Genomic DNA, 21623 nt, shown 5'->3' with positions numbered 1-21623 from the left:
TGGCTTTAAGGACTCGTTTTTAACCGGAAAGATAGGCCCATGCTTCGAAGCGCTGCATTTATTTTCCTTTAAAGTATGACAGGTTTCTTTAACGACCCAAAACTTTCAAGAAAGAATCCGTAGAGACACTTATCGCAAGAAACCCCTGCATATTTATCACCAAAGATAATGCAGAAGCTTCGACATTTATATATTCTCTATACTAATTCTCTTATTCCAGGCTTTATTCGCAGTGCAGCAAATGGAAATTGTCTTCACCACCTGATTAATATATATCCTGTTCCTCCCGAAGATCAAACACCATTCTATGAACTATATTCATTACTTAGCAAATAATATGTGCAATTTATACTCATCTTGCAAACTAACTCTCAGATTAGTCGCAATCGCCTACAAGAAAAAATTATTAGGGCCATTTTCACTGCCTTCATTTTTTTAATACACTAAATGCATAGTCAGGGAATATGCATTAGCCAGTTATTCCTCTTTTGCCGAGCAGCACTCCTTGCTCGATTATTCCGTAGGACTGACGTCACACATCTGAAACATACCTGTTGTCATCGCAGTTGACATTAAAGCATTTGTAAAAGCCCACGAAGCGAGGTTTGACCTTAGAAAAAGCCGTGGATCTAACCTGAGCCGCTTTTCTTCATGAGATCATACGTCATGATTGCAATATTTTGTGCCATTTACACGGTAGCATCATCAGGGATATGCTCAGCTCTTTTCTTTGAAGACAATCCTTTCAACATGCGCCACCAACATGCTAGTCTCGTAAGTACACTGACGATTTTTAGCCATTATTGCACATAAATTTACATTTATTGTCCTACTTTTCGGCTTCTATATTTTGCACTCACCATATAATATCCACCTTAAAAGCAACTATAAATACTATTTTTTGATTGAGGGTACACAAACCATCTGTATATGCAATGATGTTATTGCCATTATTTTAGCACATTAACTGCAGGAACGTTTGGCTTGCAGCTAAAAACAACGTACAGCATGTGGACTTTGTGATTTTGAGCACCACTCCTACGTCCAGGATAAAGGAATCCCTCCACCAGTATGCAAATACATATATACGGTTGATAGTTCTAGCACAAGAATTACTACATGAGGGTTCTAAATATATATAGTCTCAAAGTAGCACAGATCGCTTTTTGGTGCAAATTTATTATTAATATTGAGTTTGATGAATCAAAGTTAGGTGATTTGTATAGGCTTTAAGGAAGATGTTTAATACCTAGAGTTCAACTTTCAGAAGTTATTATTTTCCACGTCAGCAATCAGAGACTGCATATAATGCTATGAAAGCTATTACCAACCAATAAACATATTTTGACTTCCTTCTAACTGGGTTTTAATGAGCACGTGACAGCACGTTTTTTGTTATTTGCTTACCTTGTCGCTATCCTCGGATCTTAAGGAAATATTCCGTGATGAATTCTGGATTATTACAAAGAAGCTTGTTTTATTTCAGGTTTGTTTTGCAATTCTTTATACCTGTCTGAGTCCCTCCTAAGGATCTATTGCTGGTTTCGCTACCTGTTCTAAAGTTCACTGCCTTCATTGTTTTTGCTGTTATATTATTTACATTGCGTTCAGCCTCGTCTATTCTATGCAACAAGTTAAATTTGTTTATGAGTACCTCAAAAAACGGAATTTGGATTTGGCCCTTTTAATCTAATTGCATTGATTCCCTGGTTCTCAAAGGAGCCTGAGCCTTTGTGTGTCACGAAAACCACTGAAAGTTGAGAGAAGCAATTTCATCTCTTGATGTATCGCAATTCAATGCTTGCTGAAAGAAGCAACTTTATGTTCTAGTTGACAAATCAATCAAGTGAATATAGGCCGAATTTTCATAAGCGTCAACCGGTGGCATCTGGCATCACTGAGCGTTGACTGGGCGTGAGAACGTGTGACGTCAGAAGATCACGTCACAAGGCTGGAGTCCTCAAGTTTCCCGGTAGGGTATTCACAACAGTTTCCATGTCCCACAGGGAGCCATAATTTTAACCAAACTGCATTGCGAAGTGCCGTTGAAGACAGAGACACGCGCTAGATAAAATTCTCCTCAAGCGGAATGATTCCCTGAACTTTGGGCATCGAGCCGTCTGACCGGTGTGCTTCATTACCATTAACCAGAAGCCTTGAGAAGCCCCTTTTACCACAATTAAATTAGCAGCAAAAAATCCCAATACAGAGAAAGCTAGAGGAAATAAAGGCTGCTTGCTAGCATTGGTAATAGCGCGCAAAAGTAGTATTCTAACAGTTATCTCTCTTAATTAACACTGAGGAGTGCACTATTATAGAGCTGAACCATTTACTTTTACCAGTTAGGTCAATAGAAGAGTACAACTAATGTTCTGTTTGGTTGATTTGTTACCTACAAACGAAGCAAAATGTTCACAAGACGGTGCTTTTGTGTAAATAACTGCTGATCACATTTAAGCGTTTCCTAGGTTGTTTCACTTTTGCAATCTTTCCGGGACATCGGATCATTTTATTGGAGTCTTAGGTCTCATAGTCGCAAATGTTATTACGTGTGCATTTACACTAGCTATTAGTGCACTCACTTTCTCCCTAAAATTGAATGTCCTACTTTTCTGCATATAATGCTGCTTAATTCATGCAAGCCATACAGACCTCCTAGTTAGCTTATATGTTTCATGTCTGCGTTTTTAACTCTACTTTTTTCCTCTGGCTGCATAAGCACTGCGGTTTAGTTTTACATGCTTAGTGTTAGTCAGCATTAGTTGGGCTACTATCTTAAACTTTGCCTCTTATGATTAATTGGTTTCTTATCTTTAAGTGCAACGCTAGATCCTCTGCATTCCCTTCAAAAATTATACCGCGCTTACTTGTAGTTCACGCAGGTTTCTGAACTGCTTTTTGTGACGAAGCAGAGCACAGGTATTTTTCCTGCTCCCTCCACACGTTGCCAGGCCATGTGGAAACTGCGACCCACTTCTGAAAACTCATTCGAATACATTGTATACTACGCCCCCAGGCAGACACCACGTAAAATGTAAGGCTTGCTTCTGCATCTTTTATTCTACTGATGTCGCCAGTGAGAGCAAGCAATAAAAGAATAAAATGTTAATAACAGTAATTCATGTTCACTTTGCAGGAGGGCATTTGTGACAACGCTGACTACCACCATTAGTGGGAATCGTTACATTCCTACGGCTCTCCGTTACCAAACAGTGAAAGGTAAATCTACTCACTGATACACATCTCTGCATATCATTCAAGATTTACGCAAATATTCCGAATGCCACAAATTAATAAACGTAGCGCGAAGGAACACCATTGCAGAGTTACGATTCGTTACCGACGTTCTGCGATTATGCGGAATAAAAGCCTTCTTACGTTGAGGAGATAAATTGGGAAAAGCTTGAATGCGGCACATTTCTGGTGGTATTTTCCTGTTCAACTAACTTTTATTCTAAGCAAGTTTTCCATTATGCCTTAAGGAAACTTAAAAGCCCATTCTTTAGAATTACCTGCCTAGTTCACAACCTGAATAGATTTTTGAGGAATCCTGCTCAGGAATGCTGCACAATACCGCATACACTATAGCCATAAACCTCAAATGAGAGAAGGAAGTAAGAAGTAAGGGCAGGAGGAGGGAAGGCAGGAAGTTTTGCTACCCTGCACTGGGGGAAGCGACGCCGTAGAAGTAGAACACCCGTCTCGCATGCAAGAGGACTGTGGCTCAAACCAGTGCCGCGCAATCCCCCACTGGAATAAAAAAAGAATAAAAAATATATGTGGCGATGGAATAGCATAAACAGGTTTGGGTTGAGACCTGGCTCCGATGAACACTTCCGGGACTGTACTGTCTTCCCAGAACAGGATTTAGCCTCCCTGGTATTGTAACTGACCACAACCCCTTATTACTACTTTAACAAACTCTCGGCTCAGTCACCAGTCGCCTGACAACTGACAACGGCGGCGGTCAGATCTGGGACGCTACAAAAGGTGCTAACAATCTATGCACCGGAGAGGCCGCATTTGGAAACTGACCCTGGCGATATTTAACGTTAGAACCTTAAATAGTGAGGCTAGTTTAGCAGCGCAGTTAGAGGAACTATAGGGTATGAAATGTCATGTTATAGGGCGTAGTCAGATTAGGAGGCCAAGTAAGGCCTATATAATGCTCAGTTTTTTTATTGTTTACTTTTTCATTCTACTTCTGGCGCTGCCATGTTGTACTATTTTATTTTACAGCTATGTTGTATAAGTAGCACTGATTTCTTTCTGTTTCATATCTTTCATATCTCATATCTTCATATATTCCTATATAATCATATATTTGTATCGCCCACTCCCGCCTAAGGCCTACAATTAACGCTGGCGGTACTTTTAAATTAATAAATAAGGGCGGACATGTATTATGCTAGTGACGTTTACCGGAGAGACAAGAACTTGGAATAGGATTCCTTGCCAGTAATGATATAGCTTGTACAGACGACTTCTACTGCATAATTTAGAGGGTGGCAAGCATCGTAATGAAGCTTAATAAGCGGCATAAACTGTAGGTAGTAAAGGCCTGTCCGCCTTATAGTCATTATAATGAGGCAGTCGAAAGCTTCTACGACGATGTGGAATTGGCAATAGGGAAGGTAAAGCCGCAGAACAGCTTACTAAAGGGTGAATTCGATGCCAAAGTAGGGAAAAAGCAGCCTGGAGATCAGGCAAAAAATGGTTATGGTTTTGTTTCTAGGAATGGTATGCGGGAGCTGCTAGTTAACTTTGCAGAACGCAATCACCAAAGAATCATGAACAGCTTCTTCAGCAAAGAGAAAACCGGATGTGGACATGGAAAAGCCTTAACGCCTTAACGGGGAGAGTAAAAACAAAATTGACTTCATAATGTGTTCTAACCGCGGCATTATGCAGGATGTAGAAGTAATCGGAAAGGTGCGATGATGGGACCGCCGAATGATACGGTCTTAAATTAGTCTGGATCTGAAGAGAGAACGGAACAGATTAGTAAAACAGAAGCCCGTCAACAAATTAGCGGTGAGGAGTAGGGCTTAGGAGTAATGAAAAATCATTGAAGAGATATCATTACTGAGTGCGCGGTAGAAAAAGGCCTTAGGAGAGTTAAGAGTATACCAGTAAATTATATAAGGAGGCGAAAGATTTGACTACGATACGGCAAAGTGTTAAAGCTTAAAATCCAACAGAGAGGATAGAAATGCCAGAGATCAATAAGCTTAAAGTGGCCGACATAAGGAAGTGTAAGATGAGAAAAATTGAGCCCGCTCTAAAGAACGGGGGACAAGGCGGGCAATGTCATCATGAATATGGACCACTCAGTAACAGTAGCCGAGAATTTCTATACTAATCTATACAGTAGCCGATGTAGTCAGGACAATAATGCGATAGGCAATAGTAAAAAGCAGTCAGACGTCCGGCCAGTGACGAAAGATGAGGTTAGGAAAGCTTAAGATGCTATAGAAAGGATAACAGCAGTTAGGGAGGATCAGGTAACTACAAATTTTATGCAGGACTGGGGGAGGGGGGATATTGTGCTAGGTATAGAGGCCACCTTGTATAGATAAAACCTGGTGTCATCGACGGTACGGGAATCATGGAAGAACGCTAGCTTTGTCTTCATTCATAAGAAAGGGGAAGCTCAGGACATGAAAACTTAGACCAATCAAGTTGCTATCCGTTACATATAAGGTGTTTGCTAAGGTCATCGTTAACAGAATCAGGACAATCTTAGACTTCAATCAATCAAAAGATCAAGCTCATTTCGCAAAGGGTACTCTACTATTGATCATATCCTTACCATCAACCAGGTGATAGAAAAGAGCTCGCAATATAATCATCCCTGCATACAGCATTCATTGATTACGAAAAAAATTAAAGGCCACTGCAGAATCTGCATTTGAGCAATGCGAGAGTTGTTGCTGTTGTTGTGGCTGTAGGAAGAAAGAAAAGAAAATGCACGGGCCTGCTACTGGCTCTGTAGCTGAGCCCCCTCCGCTGCATCACGTGGACAGAAGAGAAAAAAACTGATTTATTTTTTTTAACTGATTTACTTATAGGAAGGGAAAGGCGCGGTAATAGACAAGGAAAAAAAAGAAGAGGGAGAAAAGGACGAGCGCCGCAACAACGGCCGTCGTCCACCACATGTGATGGCGGGTGCAATGACGGCCTACAACAGATAAAAATCAGCGGCAGGCTAGCGCCCGCCGCAAGTGGCGTCCCAGGCCCGGATTCTACTGTTGGTTGCATCTGTGTGCTTCTAGTTGCTTAATACACTTCTTGTTTGCCCAGTTTAGTCTGTGGTACTTTCAAATTGCGCGCCAATCCCTTCCATTTCCGCACTACTTCGATTTCGTGACGTCACATCCTCTACCACCCATTAATTCACTTCTTGTTTACCCATTTTAGTATTTGGCACTTTCAAATTGGGCGCCAGTTCCTTCCTATGCCCTTTTTTCAGCTCTACTTCCGGTTGCGTAACGTCACATCTTGCCATCATATCCACTATGGCATCGCTTTATCTCTTTCCGCTTCCACTCCCACCTTCCTCAGATCCCTCCTGACGCGCGCCCCGCCGGGGTGGTGCAGTGGTAAGTCGCCCGACTACTGTGCTGGAATGAATGAATGAATGAAAAACTTTACACAAAGGGAATTCTCCCGGCGTTGGTGGGGCCCTCAGTCCAGGGCCCCAGTGGCCTCGAGTACCCGGGCTCGAACCCGACCTCGGCGGCTGCGTTTCAATGGAGGCGAAACGAAGAGGCGTCCGTGTGCTGTGCGATGTCAGCGCTGGTTAAAGATCCCCAGGTGGTCGAAATTACTCCGCAGCCCTCCACTATGGTTCCTCTTTCTCTCTTTCCACTTTCACTCCCACCTTCCTCCCTTCCCTTACGGTGCGGTAGAAGTGTCCACAGAACTTTCCTATAAATCAATCAGTTTTTCCCTTACGCGCGGTTCAGGTGTCCACAGAACAAGTGTGGCAGATACAATGTCTTTTGTTTCTTGTGAACCAGTTATTTTAACTAATTACCTATTTAACTTATTGACCTAATTATTATTTTAGTAACAGCATTACATCCCCCTCTATCGATTGACAGCACTCATTGACCTCTACCACTTCTCAATTACTCACAACTGCGGCGGACTCGATTTTGCGGACGCTCTGCGGACACGATCTGCGGATACGGCCTGCGGACGCGGTCTGCGGACAAAAATGTGTGAACATAGCGAAGTAATGCTTTGTCATTAAAAGCATATGACTCAGTAGGAACGGCGGCAGTCTACAAGCATTGCAAAATCAGGGTGTAGACGATCGGTATGTGAATGTACTGCAAGATATGTATAGTGGCTGCACAGCAACCATAGTCTGCATAAAGAAAGGAAAGGAATTAATTTTCCGTAAAGAAAGGTGTTAGGCTCGGAGAGATGATGTCCCCTGAAATATTCATAGCTTGCTTAAGGGATGCATGCAGAGACTTGAATGGGAGTAGCTGGGGATAAAAGCTGATTTAGAATTTCGTAGTTGTGTGCGATTCTCTGATGACATTGTCTTGCTATGGAACTCAGGGGATGCAGTGGAAGGAACGATTGATGACATAGACAGAAATACCCGAAAGGTAGGCTTCAAAAACAATGTACAGAAGTTTAAGGCAATGTAGAACAGCTTCTGGAAGGAACAGCAGTTCACAATAGGCAGTGAAGAACTGGAAGTGGTAGGCGAACTTAGGAGAGCTAGTAACCGCAGATCCGGATCATTAAAGGGAAATAACAAGGAGAATGAGCTTGGGATGGAACGCATTTGGCAACCACTCGCAGATCATGACTAGCAGCTTAACGGTATTTCTCAAGAGGAAAATATGCAACAGTGGCATCTTACCTGTACTGACATAAGGGGCTGAAACAAGGAGGATAACAGAGCGGTCTGCTTAAGTTGAGGGCAAAACCGGGGGCTATGGATTTAAAAAGGATAGGGGTAACATTAAGAGATAGGAAGCGTGCAGAGTCAGTCAGATATCAGATAAATAACGTTAGTTAATGACATCCTAGTGGAAATCAAGAAGAAATGGACATGGGCAGGCATGCAGTGCGTAGAGAGGATAATCGATGGTTGCTTAGGTTAGTAGGTTTGAGTCCAAGAGAAGGAAAGCGCAAACATTAGCAGGGCCCGCCTGGGTGGTGCAGTGGTAAGACGCCCGACTTCTGTGCCGGAGTTCCCGGGTTCGAACCCGGCCGCGGCGGCTGCGTTTCGATGGAGGCGAAACGAAGTGGCGTCCGTGTGCTGTGCGATGTCAGCGCACGTTAAACATCCCCAGGTGGTCGAAATTACTCCGTAGCCCTCCACTACGGCTCCTCTTTCTCTCTTTCCACTTTCATTCCCACCTTCCTCCCTTCCCTTACGGCGCGGGTCGGGTGTCCACAGAGCAAGTATGACAGTTACTGCGCCTTTCCCTTCCTGTGAACCAATTTAATTTAAGGCGGAAAATTGGTGGGCAAATGAGGCTGTTTACAGGAGTCAAGTGGGTGCAGCTAGCAGAGGATCGGGTTAATTGGAAGAATGTGGGAGAGGCCTTCGCCTTTGAGTGGGTATAATGATGCTGATGCTCATAATGATGCTGATGACTTGGGGAAGGAGGTGAGTGGGTATAAAATTGAAGGAAAACGCAGAGTTACAAGAATATGATGTCAATATAACATACGGCAAAATCACAGCCTATCATGCAGGCCAGTGGTTCTCAAGAAGCGTAGCAGTGCCTAACACCGCCGACAATCACCGCGGCTGGTGGGCCAGAATGCTCATTTCTGTTAGCGGGCGCCCATCTAGACGCTCCTGCGCACGGCAGAGAGACGGTCTTTCGGCATTGCATGTGGAGCACTCACAAAGAATGTGGGCTATAGTCTCCTCTAGCACGCATGTGTCGTATGCAGGGCTATTAGCCATCATTTTCACATATTAATAATAGTTTGTAACCGCGACACCAACCCACACGCGGCACATCAAAGTTGCTGCATGTTGTGGTAGGCCTAGTGGAAACGAGAGCTTTAGGTGGGGCTCCAGAGATCTTATGCGGGCGTTCGCAAACTGGCGAGAAGTCGTCAAGGTGAGCGTGAACTCCCAGGCAATTGCGCGAAGCTTGCTTGCTGCTTCTGCTCTGGAAAAGGGGATCGACACACAATCGCCGTTTTGGAGGGCGGTTCTCGTGACGTCTTCCGCGCGGAGATTGCTTGATATGCATCTGTATCCTGGAAGCCATCGGTAGATGCTGTGGTTGATTGATGGCATATTGGTGGAATTCTTGTATTTTTCACGATGAGGTGCTCATGGACTCAACGGCGGGGAGCAGCTTGTAAGGATTTCTGGGCTGTTTTGGTATGTGTAAAAATAGGCTTCTGCTTAGTTTGTCCTTGTTCATATGCGCAACTGCGACACGACGAAGAACGGTTAGCGATTTTGACGCTGTACAGATGATACCAGGTACACCACCTTATCAATTAAACAGTGTCCACATCGAAACCCAGACATTGTATCCGATTGTACAGACTTTAAAGGAAACGATATATATATCTGCCTTATAATTTGCACTGTTTGCTGATGCCCACAGCAATGGAATACTAAAATTCAAAATACATTATGAATACTTATATGACCTTTTTTGTTCTCCAAAACGTCTGAGCGTAATTCAAAGAGATTAGATATTTCGAAACTCAATGAAGTTGTCATCGCGCACTGGTAATTCAGAAAAGTGACACTTCTCCAATCAAGAGGTCCTTTTAGTGGTATATCAAAAGCAAATGTGTAGTTCAGCGAAACCAACGATAACAACCAGCTATCGCACAATGCGCTTGGCAACAAGACAGAGGGGCACAAGTTTATCGCACTAAACTTGCCGCTGCGTTACAGACAATTTCTAAAATCGTTTTCGCACATCTTTGAACATTTCTCAATCCTGGCAATGAAAGCCACACGCACCATTTGCATTTGGCGCACCACAAGTAGCAACCTTTAAGAAATTTAGAATCCCCTTCGGTCCTCGAGTACTTTAACGAAAACACCATGACTGAATTTCATATTGAAGGAAGCACTGCGGGCTTCGCTACAGTCCGTGTTCAGAAAAGCAGCGGAGTGTAGCAGTATATTTCCTAAGCTAGCTGATTCTCGCTTTAGCGTGCCTGTTTCCCTTATAATGAGCATGAGAATATGGGAAGTAAAGAGTCTCTCACACCTGCTCTACACAAGCATCCTCTCACCCTACTTGTACGGGCGACAATTTTAGGATTGTAAACATCACCACCCATGGTGCTCGCCAGCTATTTTAACGACACAGTCTGCTGCCTCACTCGATAGACCTTGTATTTAAACGAATTGGACAACGTCGTCAGCAAACCTGAATAGATTTCTCCATATTCTTCAAGGTTTCTCTACTGCCTCACCTGCTGGCTTCCGTGGCAAACCTCTGTGTATGCGCGTTCTCACTCTTGCTTAGTGACGTCCTCCTTCTATTGTAACCACTCTCCAAAATTTTCGCGCCAACCACCGTTTTATTTCGAATTGTCGGCCCTTGTCACAGCTTGCTCGTTGTAATATAACCAACCTCTATTTACACATAGTTACGACCTATCAGCATCACCATCCTCTTTGTAAGGTGGCTAAAAATGTAGTTTGCACGTGTTGCAAATCTGTCTCGTAGCGCATTGACAACTTTCGCCACATTCTCCTCACGCAACAGAAATCCGCATGAGGCCCGCAGAGGCTAACATGACAGCTTTCGCCACACTCTCCTCACGCAACAGAAATCCGTATGAGGCCCGCAGAGGCTAACATGACAGCTTTCGCCACACTCTCCTCACGCAGCAGAAATCCGCATGAGGCCCGCAGAGGCTAACATGACAACTTTCGCCACACTCTCCTGACGCAACAGAAATCCGTAGGAGGCCAGCAGAGGCTAACATGACAGCTTTCGCCACACTCTCCTCACGCAACAGAAATCCACATGAGGCCCGCAGAGGCTAACATGACAGCTTTCGCCACATCCTCACGCAACAGAAATCCGCATGAGGCCCGCAGAGGCTAACATGACAGCTTTCGCCACTCCTCACGCAACAGAAATCCGCATGAGGCCCGCAGAGGCTAACATGACAGCTTTCGCCACGCTCTCCTCACGCAACAGAAATCCGCATGAGGCCCGCAGAGGCTAACATGACAGCTTTCGCCACATCCTCACGCAAAAGAAATCCGCATGAGGCCCGCAGAGGCTAACATGACAGCTTTCGCCACATCCTCATGCAACAGAAATCCGCATGAGGCCCGCAGAGGCTAACATGACAGCTTTCGCCACACTCTCCTCACGCAACAGAAATCCGCATGAGGCCCGCAGAGGCTAACATGACAGCTTTCGCCACATCCTCACGCAACAGAAATCCGCATGAGGCCCGCAGAGGCTAACATGACAGCTTTCGCCACACTCTCCTCACGCAACAGAAATCCGCATGAGGCCCGCAGAGGCTAACATGACAGCTTTCGCCACACTCTCCTCACGCAACAGAAATCCGCATGAGGCCCGCAGAGGCTAACATGACAGCTTTCGCCACATCCTCACGCAACAGAAATCCGCATGAGGCCCGCAGAGGCTAACATGACAGCTTTCGCCACACTCTCCTCACGCAACAGAAATCCGCATGAGTCCCGCAGAGGCTAACATGACAGCTTTCGCCACACTCTCCTCACGCAACAGAAATCCGCATGAGGCCCGCAGAGGCTAACATGACAACTTTCGCCACACTCTCCTCACGCAACAGAAATCCGCAGGAGGCCAGCAGAGGCTAACATGACAGCTTTCGCCACACTCTCCTCACGCAACAGAAATCCGCATGAGGCCCGCAGAGGCTAACATGACAGCTTTCGCCACATCCTCACGCAACAGAAATCCGCATGAGGCCCGCAGAGGCTAACATGACAGCTTTCGCCACACTCTCCTCACGCAACAGAAATCCGCATGAGGCCCGCAGAGGCTAACATGACAGCTTTCGCCACACTCTCCTCACGCAACAGAAATCCGCATGAGGCCCGCAGAGGCTAACATGATAGCTTTCGCCACATTCTCCTCACGCAACAGAAATCCACATGAGGCCCGCAGAGGCTAACATGACAGCTTTCGCCACACTCTCCTCACGCAACAGAAATCCGCATGAGTCCCGCAGAGGCTAACATGACAGCTTTCGCCACACTCTCCTCACGCAAAAGAAATCCGCAGGAGGCCCGCAGAGGCTAACATGACAGCTTTCGCCACACTCTCCTCACGCAACAGAAATCCGCATGAGGCCCGCAGAGGCTAACATGACAGCTTTCGCCACACTCTCCTCACGCAACAGAAATCCGCATGAGGCCCGCAGAGGCTAACATGACAGCTTTCGCCACACTCTCCTCACGCAACAGAAATCCGCATGAGGCCCGCAGAGGCTAACATGACAGCTTTCGCCACACTCTCCTCACGCAACAGAAATCCGCATGAGGCCCGCAGAGGCTAACATGACAGCTTTCGCCACACTTTCCTCACGCAACAGAAATCCGCATGAGGCCCGCAGAGGCTAATATGAAATGCCCACAGTGACCCATAATGACCTTACATTAAACATGTGATGCTTGAAAACCGGTATGACTCTCCTCTCCCTCCAGAGCACCTTAACTATAGGAAAATATAGGTCAACAAGCCTAAACTGCGTTATCAAACATGTAAAGAATTCAATCCCTATTTTAGTGCGAATTGCCTTCGAGCCTATCATCAGGGATATACCCGATTCTCAGACACCAGTTTCCGTCCGCACATCGCAGTGCTTCTACGGCAAGAAATAAGCCTTGCTTTGCTATATACGAGTATGGCTATGAAATAACTTGTTGTGGGTGACCTTGACTGCCATGTGTACAGCGAACATGACCAAGGTGACGTTCAAAAACAAAGCACATCACGCCTAATTGGAACTAATTAACCTTGTGAAAAACATAAGGTATAAAATAAAATATAGATCCATCTAAGCCCTAATTTTCTACATGCGCCCCTTGAAGGCCAATTCAGCGCTTTATGCTCAGTTAGGCCTATTAAATCTAGCTATGCCTGCAGGCCCGTGAGGTCACACTTCAGTAGTAGTGAACAAACATTCTTCCTTAATTTTGCCTTCCTGAGTCTGATTGAACTTGATTAGATATATATAAGTCTAATAGGGCTGACTGATCCTATTCAGCGCTAAAGAGCGCTTCTATATTTTGCCTGTAATACATGTGCCTCTCTATAGCTACATCAGTGTCATGTTTCTTCCATACACAGCGTGCAGGCTACTGCAGACGAGTAGCACTGTGAATCAGCCGATTCCTCCTTCGTGTGACAACGTCTATAAAGAGAACTGCAGAAGTAACGATGTTGAAATCTACGGGACCTTCTGCTCGTTAAGACTGCCGCATATTGTGGAACGAGGAAGATGAAATATTCATGAATCTTCAATGGCAACCTTGCATGTGATGGAACTGTACATCTGAAATAAACAGACTTAATAATACTCTTCCTTTTTGACGACAATTTTCAGCCTTTCACATCTCTCAGTAATAAGCAATGCGTCTTTTCTTGAGTTGTAAATTTGTGCTGAACACATATCCGACTCTGACAGATATACGGCTTTCCACAAGAAAACAGATTCTGTAGGCATCTGACATTACATAATGGACGAAAATTTTATTTTGCAAATATTTACTCCCAGATTTGCTCAAGGGGCTGAGCTTCATAATTCTTGCAAAGGACATAATTGGAAAGAACCACTTCCTCACACCCCCTCTGTCCTATCAAATTTTAATCTTTGTGAAAATTCGTGGAACTGCTGGACAGCAGCGATTTTTCAAATTTTAATTGTTGCCTACTTTCATCATGTAATTTTACAACTTCCGTTTCAGAATTGTTCAATTATTTGAACATGAATAGGAACCTGTTTAGAGAACACCGTCAAACATGGTCCGCAAGCTTCGTAGTAGCCCGTACTAGTAAACATGCTCCGTAGTAGCCTCCTAGTTTCCGAAGGGTCTTCCATGGCAGACTTACAGACTAATCGTAAGAAACAGAGCTATATATCAATGTTTCTTTCTGCTTGCTACTGAAAGTTTTTGCATATTAAGCCTAAAATAATTTTTTTGTTATTTTTTTAAATGGGGGGGTGCGGGTGAAAGGGCGGTGCCTCTGCTTTGTGTTTATTGGATGTTGCGTAAACTACACATGCACTGCTTTTGTAAAATGTCGTTCGAGTTGGAGAAGAAATGAACTGCGTCAACACGTTCACTGCACATTGGCTCAGCGGGAGGTCATTTGTTGAATTTGTGCAGATAAAAATACCGGGTTTTATTATGAAAGAAGTTGTTATGTGGAATAAGATTTTGCACCTGGCATTAAAAGCTAGTCTGTGGCTCCATCATATCATCCTGGTTTCGAGAGCGCGTAGCATAAATAAATTACAAGGCCTATGATTAAAGACATAGCGAACATTTCATTACCTTGCTTCTGTAGCACGTAGACACAATATATATATATATATATATATATATATATATATATATATATATATATATATATATATATATATATATATATATATATATATATATATATATATACCTGCAAAACTTGTAATGTTTACTTGAACTTGCGCAACTTGTAATTTTAGCACTTCTCTGTCTTATGAAAATGTTATATAGCATTCCAAAGAGCGTCCGCATATCGATAAAATACAGCTAAATTAGATCTCTAATATAAAGAATGCATACAATTGATGTGAGCCAACTGCGCGACTCTATATGGCCTGGCTAGAAAATAGCAGAAAGAAAGCTTAGCGTTCCTTGGACCATATTAAATATGCATTGCAAAAGTAGTAGAGCCATAGCGAGCACAATATGCTGTTTGTCTGTAATATTCACTAACAAAATATATTTAACATGCTATATCTAGCACTTATCATTCACAAACAAGACAACTCCCGGTGTCGGGGCCGGCTCAGTGTGGCCCAGTATCCTCCTAATAATGCACAGTTAGCAGATAGTGTGCGAGCAGGGAACGCGTGTTAATATTAGTTTGAAAGCGTTTCTTCGCTCATGAGGTGTATGATTCTGCACGCAGATAGTTCTGTGCGCAGATACTTAATTCAACATGAGCGTTTGGCGACCTCAGTGATGGGCTACAAAGAAAACAAAAGTAGATCTACTGATTGTTAAGCAGGAAGAATCAAATAGTTTAGTAGCGTTCAGTGAAAAACGCCTATTATTGAAAAAAAAAAGATTATGATACTTCTTTAAAAATAATGCGGTGCATTTCGTGCAAGACCAGCGCTTCCATCTCTTCTATATTTTGTTTTCTAATTTTCACTCCGCGTTCAATTTTCAGGAAAGGTCAGCGCGATCCGGCCACCCTACCTGAATACATTCCGCCATTACTTTATTATTTTTCTACGCCTCTGAAGAAAAAGAATGGACTATTTCTTCATAACCAGGAGCATTTAAGACGAAAATGTCTCTCCTGCGGTACAGCACTTGTTTCTTGTGTTTCCACTTCGATGATTTTCCCCGTGTAATGAAGGCCGCTTAAAACACAGCAGATCCCCACACCCTGCCCTTTTGCTCTTGGCTCTTGGCACCCCGTAAAATACATGGCTTCAATTCCGCTGTAGCTAGACCGGCTAGGTGGCTGACACCACTTCTTTTTCATATTGAAACTACAGTCTTGCTTTGTTTTATTAATAGGACAAAAAACGCTCTGCCCACAGTGTTGCATCGAAGCGTCTGCAATCTTTTATAGAGCTGTATGCCTTGTTCCCTGTAATAACTTGACAAAGTTAGATGTGCGATTTGATTAGAAAGACAATTGTATATGCTTTTCCCGAGGGACATCAGTCAAGAGCGGATAGCAAATGAACGTAAAAGGGTGCATTCAGCCAATGCTTCCGCTCGACAGTCACGGTGAGTCGGTTGATTCTATTGCAATAATGAGTCGAGTTGTTCTTTATGTTTTTCATTAGCGCTATATGGAACATATGGGGCATGTGGAACTTATGTAGTGAGTGAATTATGCATGTGGAAATAGACGAACACCCTGTCACCATATAGAAATTTATAAAACACACATGAAACCAGTATCCAGACCTCACGGAGAATATAGGAGAAACATGAATATTTATATACTTTTCTTATTTTAAGGACTCCTAGTTTTCATACCCCACGTGACAGTCATATAAAAGTTTTGGGCGGGCCTGTAAGCCTCGTGAATTATCAAGCTAAGAGATAAGGGGCTTAACGCAGTCGTTACTTTCGGCCAACATCCCTAGCCGGAGGGCTTTTATTGAGGGATAATAACCGATTCGTAATTTAGCACCTTTTATGACATACAAATAGAGCTTGTACTGTCTTTGTCAAGGCCGGCGTCAAAAAGTGACGTCATTAAATTTTCACATTTCCGCCTTTTAATAGCTCAGGAATGGATTTAACAAAATCAATGACAATAATCTAGGAATATCAAACATTTTTATATCAAATATATAGCTACAAAGCACGTGGTATACAATCCCAGATGCTATATAATATTTTATATGACTGAAATTCTAGCAAGGAATCAGTAATGTTAATTACAGGACCACGACAAAAGGATTAACGAATGAATGTGTCTGCCTAAAGTTCGAATTAATACAACGCAAATATATTAAACAAATTTTAGGAATATGCAAGATAATGCATAAACAATCGACAGACGAATATGTGTGAGACAGGACATTACACAGTAACACTGACATTACCATAAGCGTAATAATACAACATTTTGTTCTACGACAGCTTACAACGTTGTTGAAAAGATACTGAGAGATCCATTAACCGATAACTAATTTTAAATTTTATTTTTGAAAAAAAATGGTAGCGCTTTTGTTTATGTGCATATCTACAGAATTGAGAAATAACACGAGGGGAAATTAGGCAAAGTTTACCCGAGCTCTCTGAACAGTTACTACGACTTCATTATATAGACAGAATCGTTTGAGAAGGACGTTCATTACCATAGCAAAAGACAAGATACTCAAAACAATTCGTTGATAAAGAATTCTAAAATATAGAATGCCGATATCCCGATGTTAAAAAAAAATAGAGGGTTGAAATGCTTACGGCACTGAACGAAATAAATGAGTTGAGTTTGGAAGAGAACAAAAATATAAAATGCTTGCGGCTTGCTTTTCAAAATTTGATTAAGAGTCGAGGGTGAATATGGCCGATAGCATCCCATTAGGTGATACCATTGTTTATGCGGCCATAAAAACATACATCATATAAAAAAGAATATTGTTCAATGGAGAAACAATTTTAACCTTCAGTGAGAGCTCGTGAACAATATGAGATTTTCATCCGAGTAACAACACCATGAAATTGAAAATTCAAGTAAAAATGATAACCATGGCGGTAAGACAACGTCCTTGCACACCAAGTGGTAAGCATTGTTAGAAACAATAACCGCTTTACGAGATGTCTATGCAAGTCTTTGTAATATCTGTGAATTACGATCATGGCATCGTAACGTATTTTCAAAGATGGATTTGGAAGTTTAACCAGACAGTTGCTATTGTCCTTTATATTAATTTAATTAATTCTTCAAAAATCTGCGCTTATGTTGTGAACCTTCTTTGGGGGAGGAGGGGGGCGGGGGGTGACCGGGAACGGATCTAGTGTACCGTTCGGTGCTCGGCCACCCATGTTTAGAGGGTGGGTTCACCTTCCCTTCTTTGTCTGCTGCCGGCAGCTGACTCTGCACTATCTTCTCCGTTTTGCTGCAAGAGGATGAAAGCCAAGAGCGGATGCTCCCCTTCTATTTTTAGGCAAAAGTTGGGGGACCTCGTTCCTAATATATCCCCACTGAGCAGATGTTTACGCACGTTCCGGATGCCTGCTTTTTATTGCGAAAGCATTACTACTCTAGGTTTCGAGCCTTCAGCGTAGCGCGGCGGTAGCCGCGTACGTCTTACCCACGTGAATCTGAGACGTCATCACCCCCGTGACTCTAGGGTGAGGAGCTGGGCTACCAACCAAAGCGGTCGGCGTAGCGCGGCGGTAGCCACGTCTTACCCACGTGACGCTGTGACATCACACCCCACGTGACACAAAAGCGAGAGATGGGCTCCCAACTCCAGCGGTCGGCGTGGCGCGGTCGGAGCCGCGACTCAGTTGGCCGGAGCTGTCAACTTGGGTCTCTCGTTTCACATGGGACGGTTATGTCAGAATCAGCCTGCTAGGATCCTGACCTTTACGTTACCCCTATAGACCACTAAGGCACGTTCATACGGCTTGGTTAAAGCGGAGCTTTATATGTGGGCTGAGGAAGAAGAAAAAGAGAAGAAGAAGAACGCTCGGTCACCCGCAGATAGTGCTTTCGCTCAATATTTGGTTCAGCAGCGTTGAACACTTGTAATTTTTTATTACTCTATGTTGGATTTGCTTCGCCATGCCACCCAAGTCAGTCTGGACTGTCAGCCATGCCAGTTTGGGTACTTTCCTCCACCGGATGCACTAAAGCTATCCTCCAAATCCAAGCCTAAAAATCGCTAATGTTCGCCTGGTGGTCTACCGCCTCATATCCTTCCTATTTTGGAATCCACTGTGGCGCAGTAACTTAGTCGGCCAGATATTGTCTGCATTCTTTGTTTGATTCTTCATTTTTTCTTTCATTCTGCGTTCACTCTTAATGTTGATTTAGGGTAGACTATCATTTTCTTGATTACGTTTGTTGATTCACTATGCTCTTACCCATTGTTTTATTTTTTTTTATGTAATGTTCAGAAAAGTCATAGAAGAGACCCCATGCTTCTGAGACATAGCTCAATACCAAACAAATATATAGCAAGAAGGAGTGGAACTGAAAGCGCCTAATCGCAGCTATCTTTCTTCCTACGTTCAGCTGTAGGCTAGCTTACCCTAGCATTGCTAGCTGCTTTGCAGTAGAGCTGACCCTGTTTAGCTCAGTTATGAGAGCGACTGCCCTCTCCAAACACAGTTATCACTGGCTGAGCCCAGGCAGCACATTACCTGACAAACTGCTAAATCTCTTAAGAAAGAGACAGGGGAGAAAATATGGGTGTCTCTTATAGACAACGCTGTTATCGTGGCCATTCTTAGCTAAGTTCGGCGAACATCGTCACCAGAAGTGATGGAGTTATGTTCTTTAAGCGTATTGCCACGCGTTTAAGGCTTACTCCACAGCTGCACCTTGTAGAGGACCATTACTTGCACTTCATATCAATTCATTCGATGCTCATGTTCGCTATAACGCAAGTCTTTTTAAAATCGGGGCGCTTCACTTGACGGTCGTTGAATCTGCAAAAGCTCAGCTGGCAATAAGTTTTCGAGACGGCCGCTTTTACCTAAAAAAACGTAGACTGTAAAGACGTGTTCATTTAAGGGGCATGGACACACGAATGCTGAAGAAAATGCAAGAAAGCATCCTAATTGGTAACAATTCCATAAAAAACACGATATTAGCTGTAAGTTTTATAAAAGGCTGCGAGTAAGTGGGGAGAGTCAGACTTCTTTGTATTGGCTTTCATGCTTTGCTTGCCTTTTTAAAGGCCGCTAAATCTGCCGTAGGGCCAAAAGTGGTAGAGTGCATTTCCATCAACGCCAATTCCTACTTCCTTTCTAAGCCAAAGCCTCTCTGAACTAACTCCGTAAGTCCTCCTTTTCAGGTGAGCTGTAATTTAAGTAATATAAACTTTATGTGGATTCCAAATCAGTGCCTGCTCATTAAATTGACGTCGAAGGCAGTTTCTGTTGATTTAAAGCCAACTGATGGAAACATCCTTTCGTTTATAGCTATAATATATTGCTGTTTTTCTCTTTAGTAAAGCAGCTGACCTTGACGCGAAACCTTATGCACATCCACTAAGAAGTTAGGTCTGTGAGATCTGCGAAACTTGGGGCAGCTATAGCGCACGTGGGCAAGGTCAACACTTGGAACAGGCGCTTATGTGTGGGAGGTGAACATGGACTGCAACGATCACATAACGTAGAAATAGCTAGATAGATGAATATGTTGCTTGATCAGGGAAGAATGTCAGACAGGTTAATAACTAGGTATATCAGAAATGCCCCGTTACCCACGTGCGCGCCACAATACTGGCAGCGGTACTGGTCGCTGTCTATCTCACTGCTCATTTTGTTTCATGTTGTGTATTAATTTACCATCTTTGTTAAAAATGTTATTCTTTTTCGCTGCACAGTATGCAAATGCCAGTTCTAAACGCGTAAGCTTTCTTCAAGTAAACGTAATCTAACGCTCTAAAATTATCCATTAAGAGCTTCACTTCTACCCCCAGGCAAGCGGAACGAACGCCGACGTTCGGCGGTACGACAACTGAACTTTCAGTCAACGGTAAATAGAGTACAATCTAACATCAGTGAGAAACCACAAATGCAATCTCTAGTGATTTCTTTCTCCAATGAGGTCAAGAAGAGGAGCTCCTCAGTAGCTTCATCCGATGAAACCACAAAGGTATCTCAGTCTGTATGTATTGAACGGCGTTAACGCTGTTGTCGCAAAAAAAGAACACTCTAAGAGATGCCATCGGCACTCAGTGTGTACTGGACGCCGCTGAAGTAAACAATAGGAGGACGTTTATGCTTCGCCTCTCAAGAGTAGGCGGGATATCGAGCGTTGCTTTTTTTTTCTTCATCTATTTGTTTTGCTACGACGGACTACAATGCGATGACTCCACATATCTAGCACAACTGTATACGGCAGAATGGGTCCCTACTTTCATTTTTTTTAATTTTTACTTGTTACCGACTGCCACACAGTAACAAGCCCGTTTTAGTTTTTATTTTCTGATGTTTTACTTTAAATTTTTCTTGTTTATTCTTTTCTAACTTTTCCTTTTTTATCCTTACCTTACTTTATTTGGTAATTTCGTGTTTCTTTTCATTTTCATTTTGTTCTTTATTATTTGCTTCTTAAGTATCGATATAATTATATTCTGTTCTGGATAATGAATTAACGAATTAGGGCTTTAGTATTAATCATCAATCACCCATCGCACTTCCCACAACTCTCAACCGCACCCGATCCGAAACTTAGGTATAAGGCTACGGCGTTTCGACCGAATTATCTGTATATATTTCATGTAAACTGCATAGAAATGCTTCGATACCAAATCACCAGGTATTGATTCCACCAAATAGCCATGCTCCTCTCCAATACTGGCTTCCTAAAAATGGCCAAAGAATCTGAACTTCAGCGCATACCTGCATTTAACATTCTACCGCGGATGGTTGTACACGGCTTATTTGAAAGCACGTTCCAAGGCAGTGACGACCAGTATAAAGGTACCTGAATCATACATGCGCACCAGTTGCTTGCTTTAGAAAGGAAAAGTACACTACGTTCATATTTGTGAAAAATCAATGAAGAGAACCGAGAAAAGCCAATATTTTCCACGGTCTTTGCGTTTGATGGCGCATAAGCGATTTATTCATTCACACAAGTACCAACACAAACTGCCGGGCTACTTAGTTGCGATTCATTTGTATCAGCCCTTCGCACAAGTACCAAATTGTACAACCACGAGCC

The 21623-nt window shown here is 43.2% G+C and overlaps 1 protein-coding gene across 2 annotated transcripts; it reads left to right on the top strand.

The window, feature by feature from the left end:
* The first annotated feature begins 580 nt into the window (after positions 1 to 580).
* On the top strand, positions 581 to 15708 carry LOC146174091 (uncharacterized). 2 transcript variants are annotated; one of them, XM_084585636.1, is made up of 4 exons: positions 581 to 774; positions 2874 to 3034; positions 3137 to 3219; positions 15417 to 15708. In XM_084585636.1, the coding sequence occupies exons 1-4, from the start codon at positions 652 to 654 to the stop codon at positions 15488 to 15490; spliced, it is 441 nt and encodes a 146-aa protein (XP_084441762.1). In that variant the 5' UTR covers positions 581 to 651; the 3' UTR covers positions 15491 to 15708. The 2 variants fall into 2 exon arrangements, with proteins under 2 accessions (XP_084441762.1, XP_084441761.1); XM_084585635.1 differs by lacking the exon at positions 15417 to 15708 and adding an exon at positions 13326 to 13560 and having other exon boundaries at positions 587 to 774.
* Positions 15709 to 21623: the final 5915 nt, after the last annotated feature.

The sequence above is a fragment of the Amblyomma maculatum genome, chromosome 11 (assembly GCF_055883805.1).
Source record: "Amblyomma maculatum isolate TAMU_Amacu chromosome 11, ASM5588380v1, whole genome shotgun sequence".
Classification (NCBI taxonomy): domain Eukaryota; kingdom Metazoa; phylum Arthropoda; class Arachnida; order Ixodida; family Ixodidae; genus Amblyomma; species Amblyomma maculatum.
Note: the sequence above shows the minus strand (reverse complement) of the source record. Positions and strands in the feature narration are given on the sequence as shown.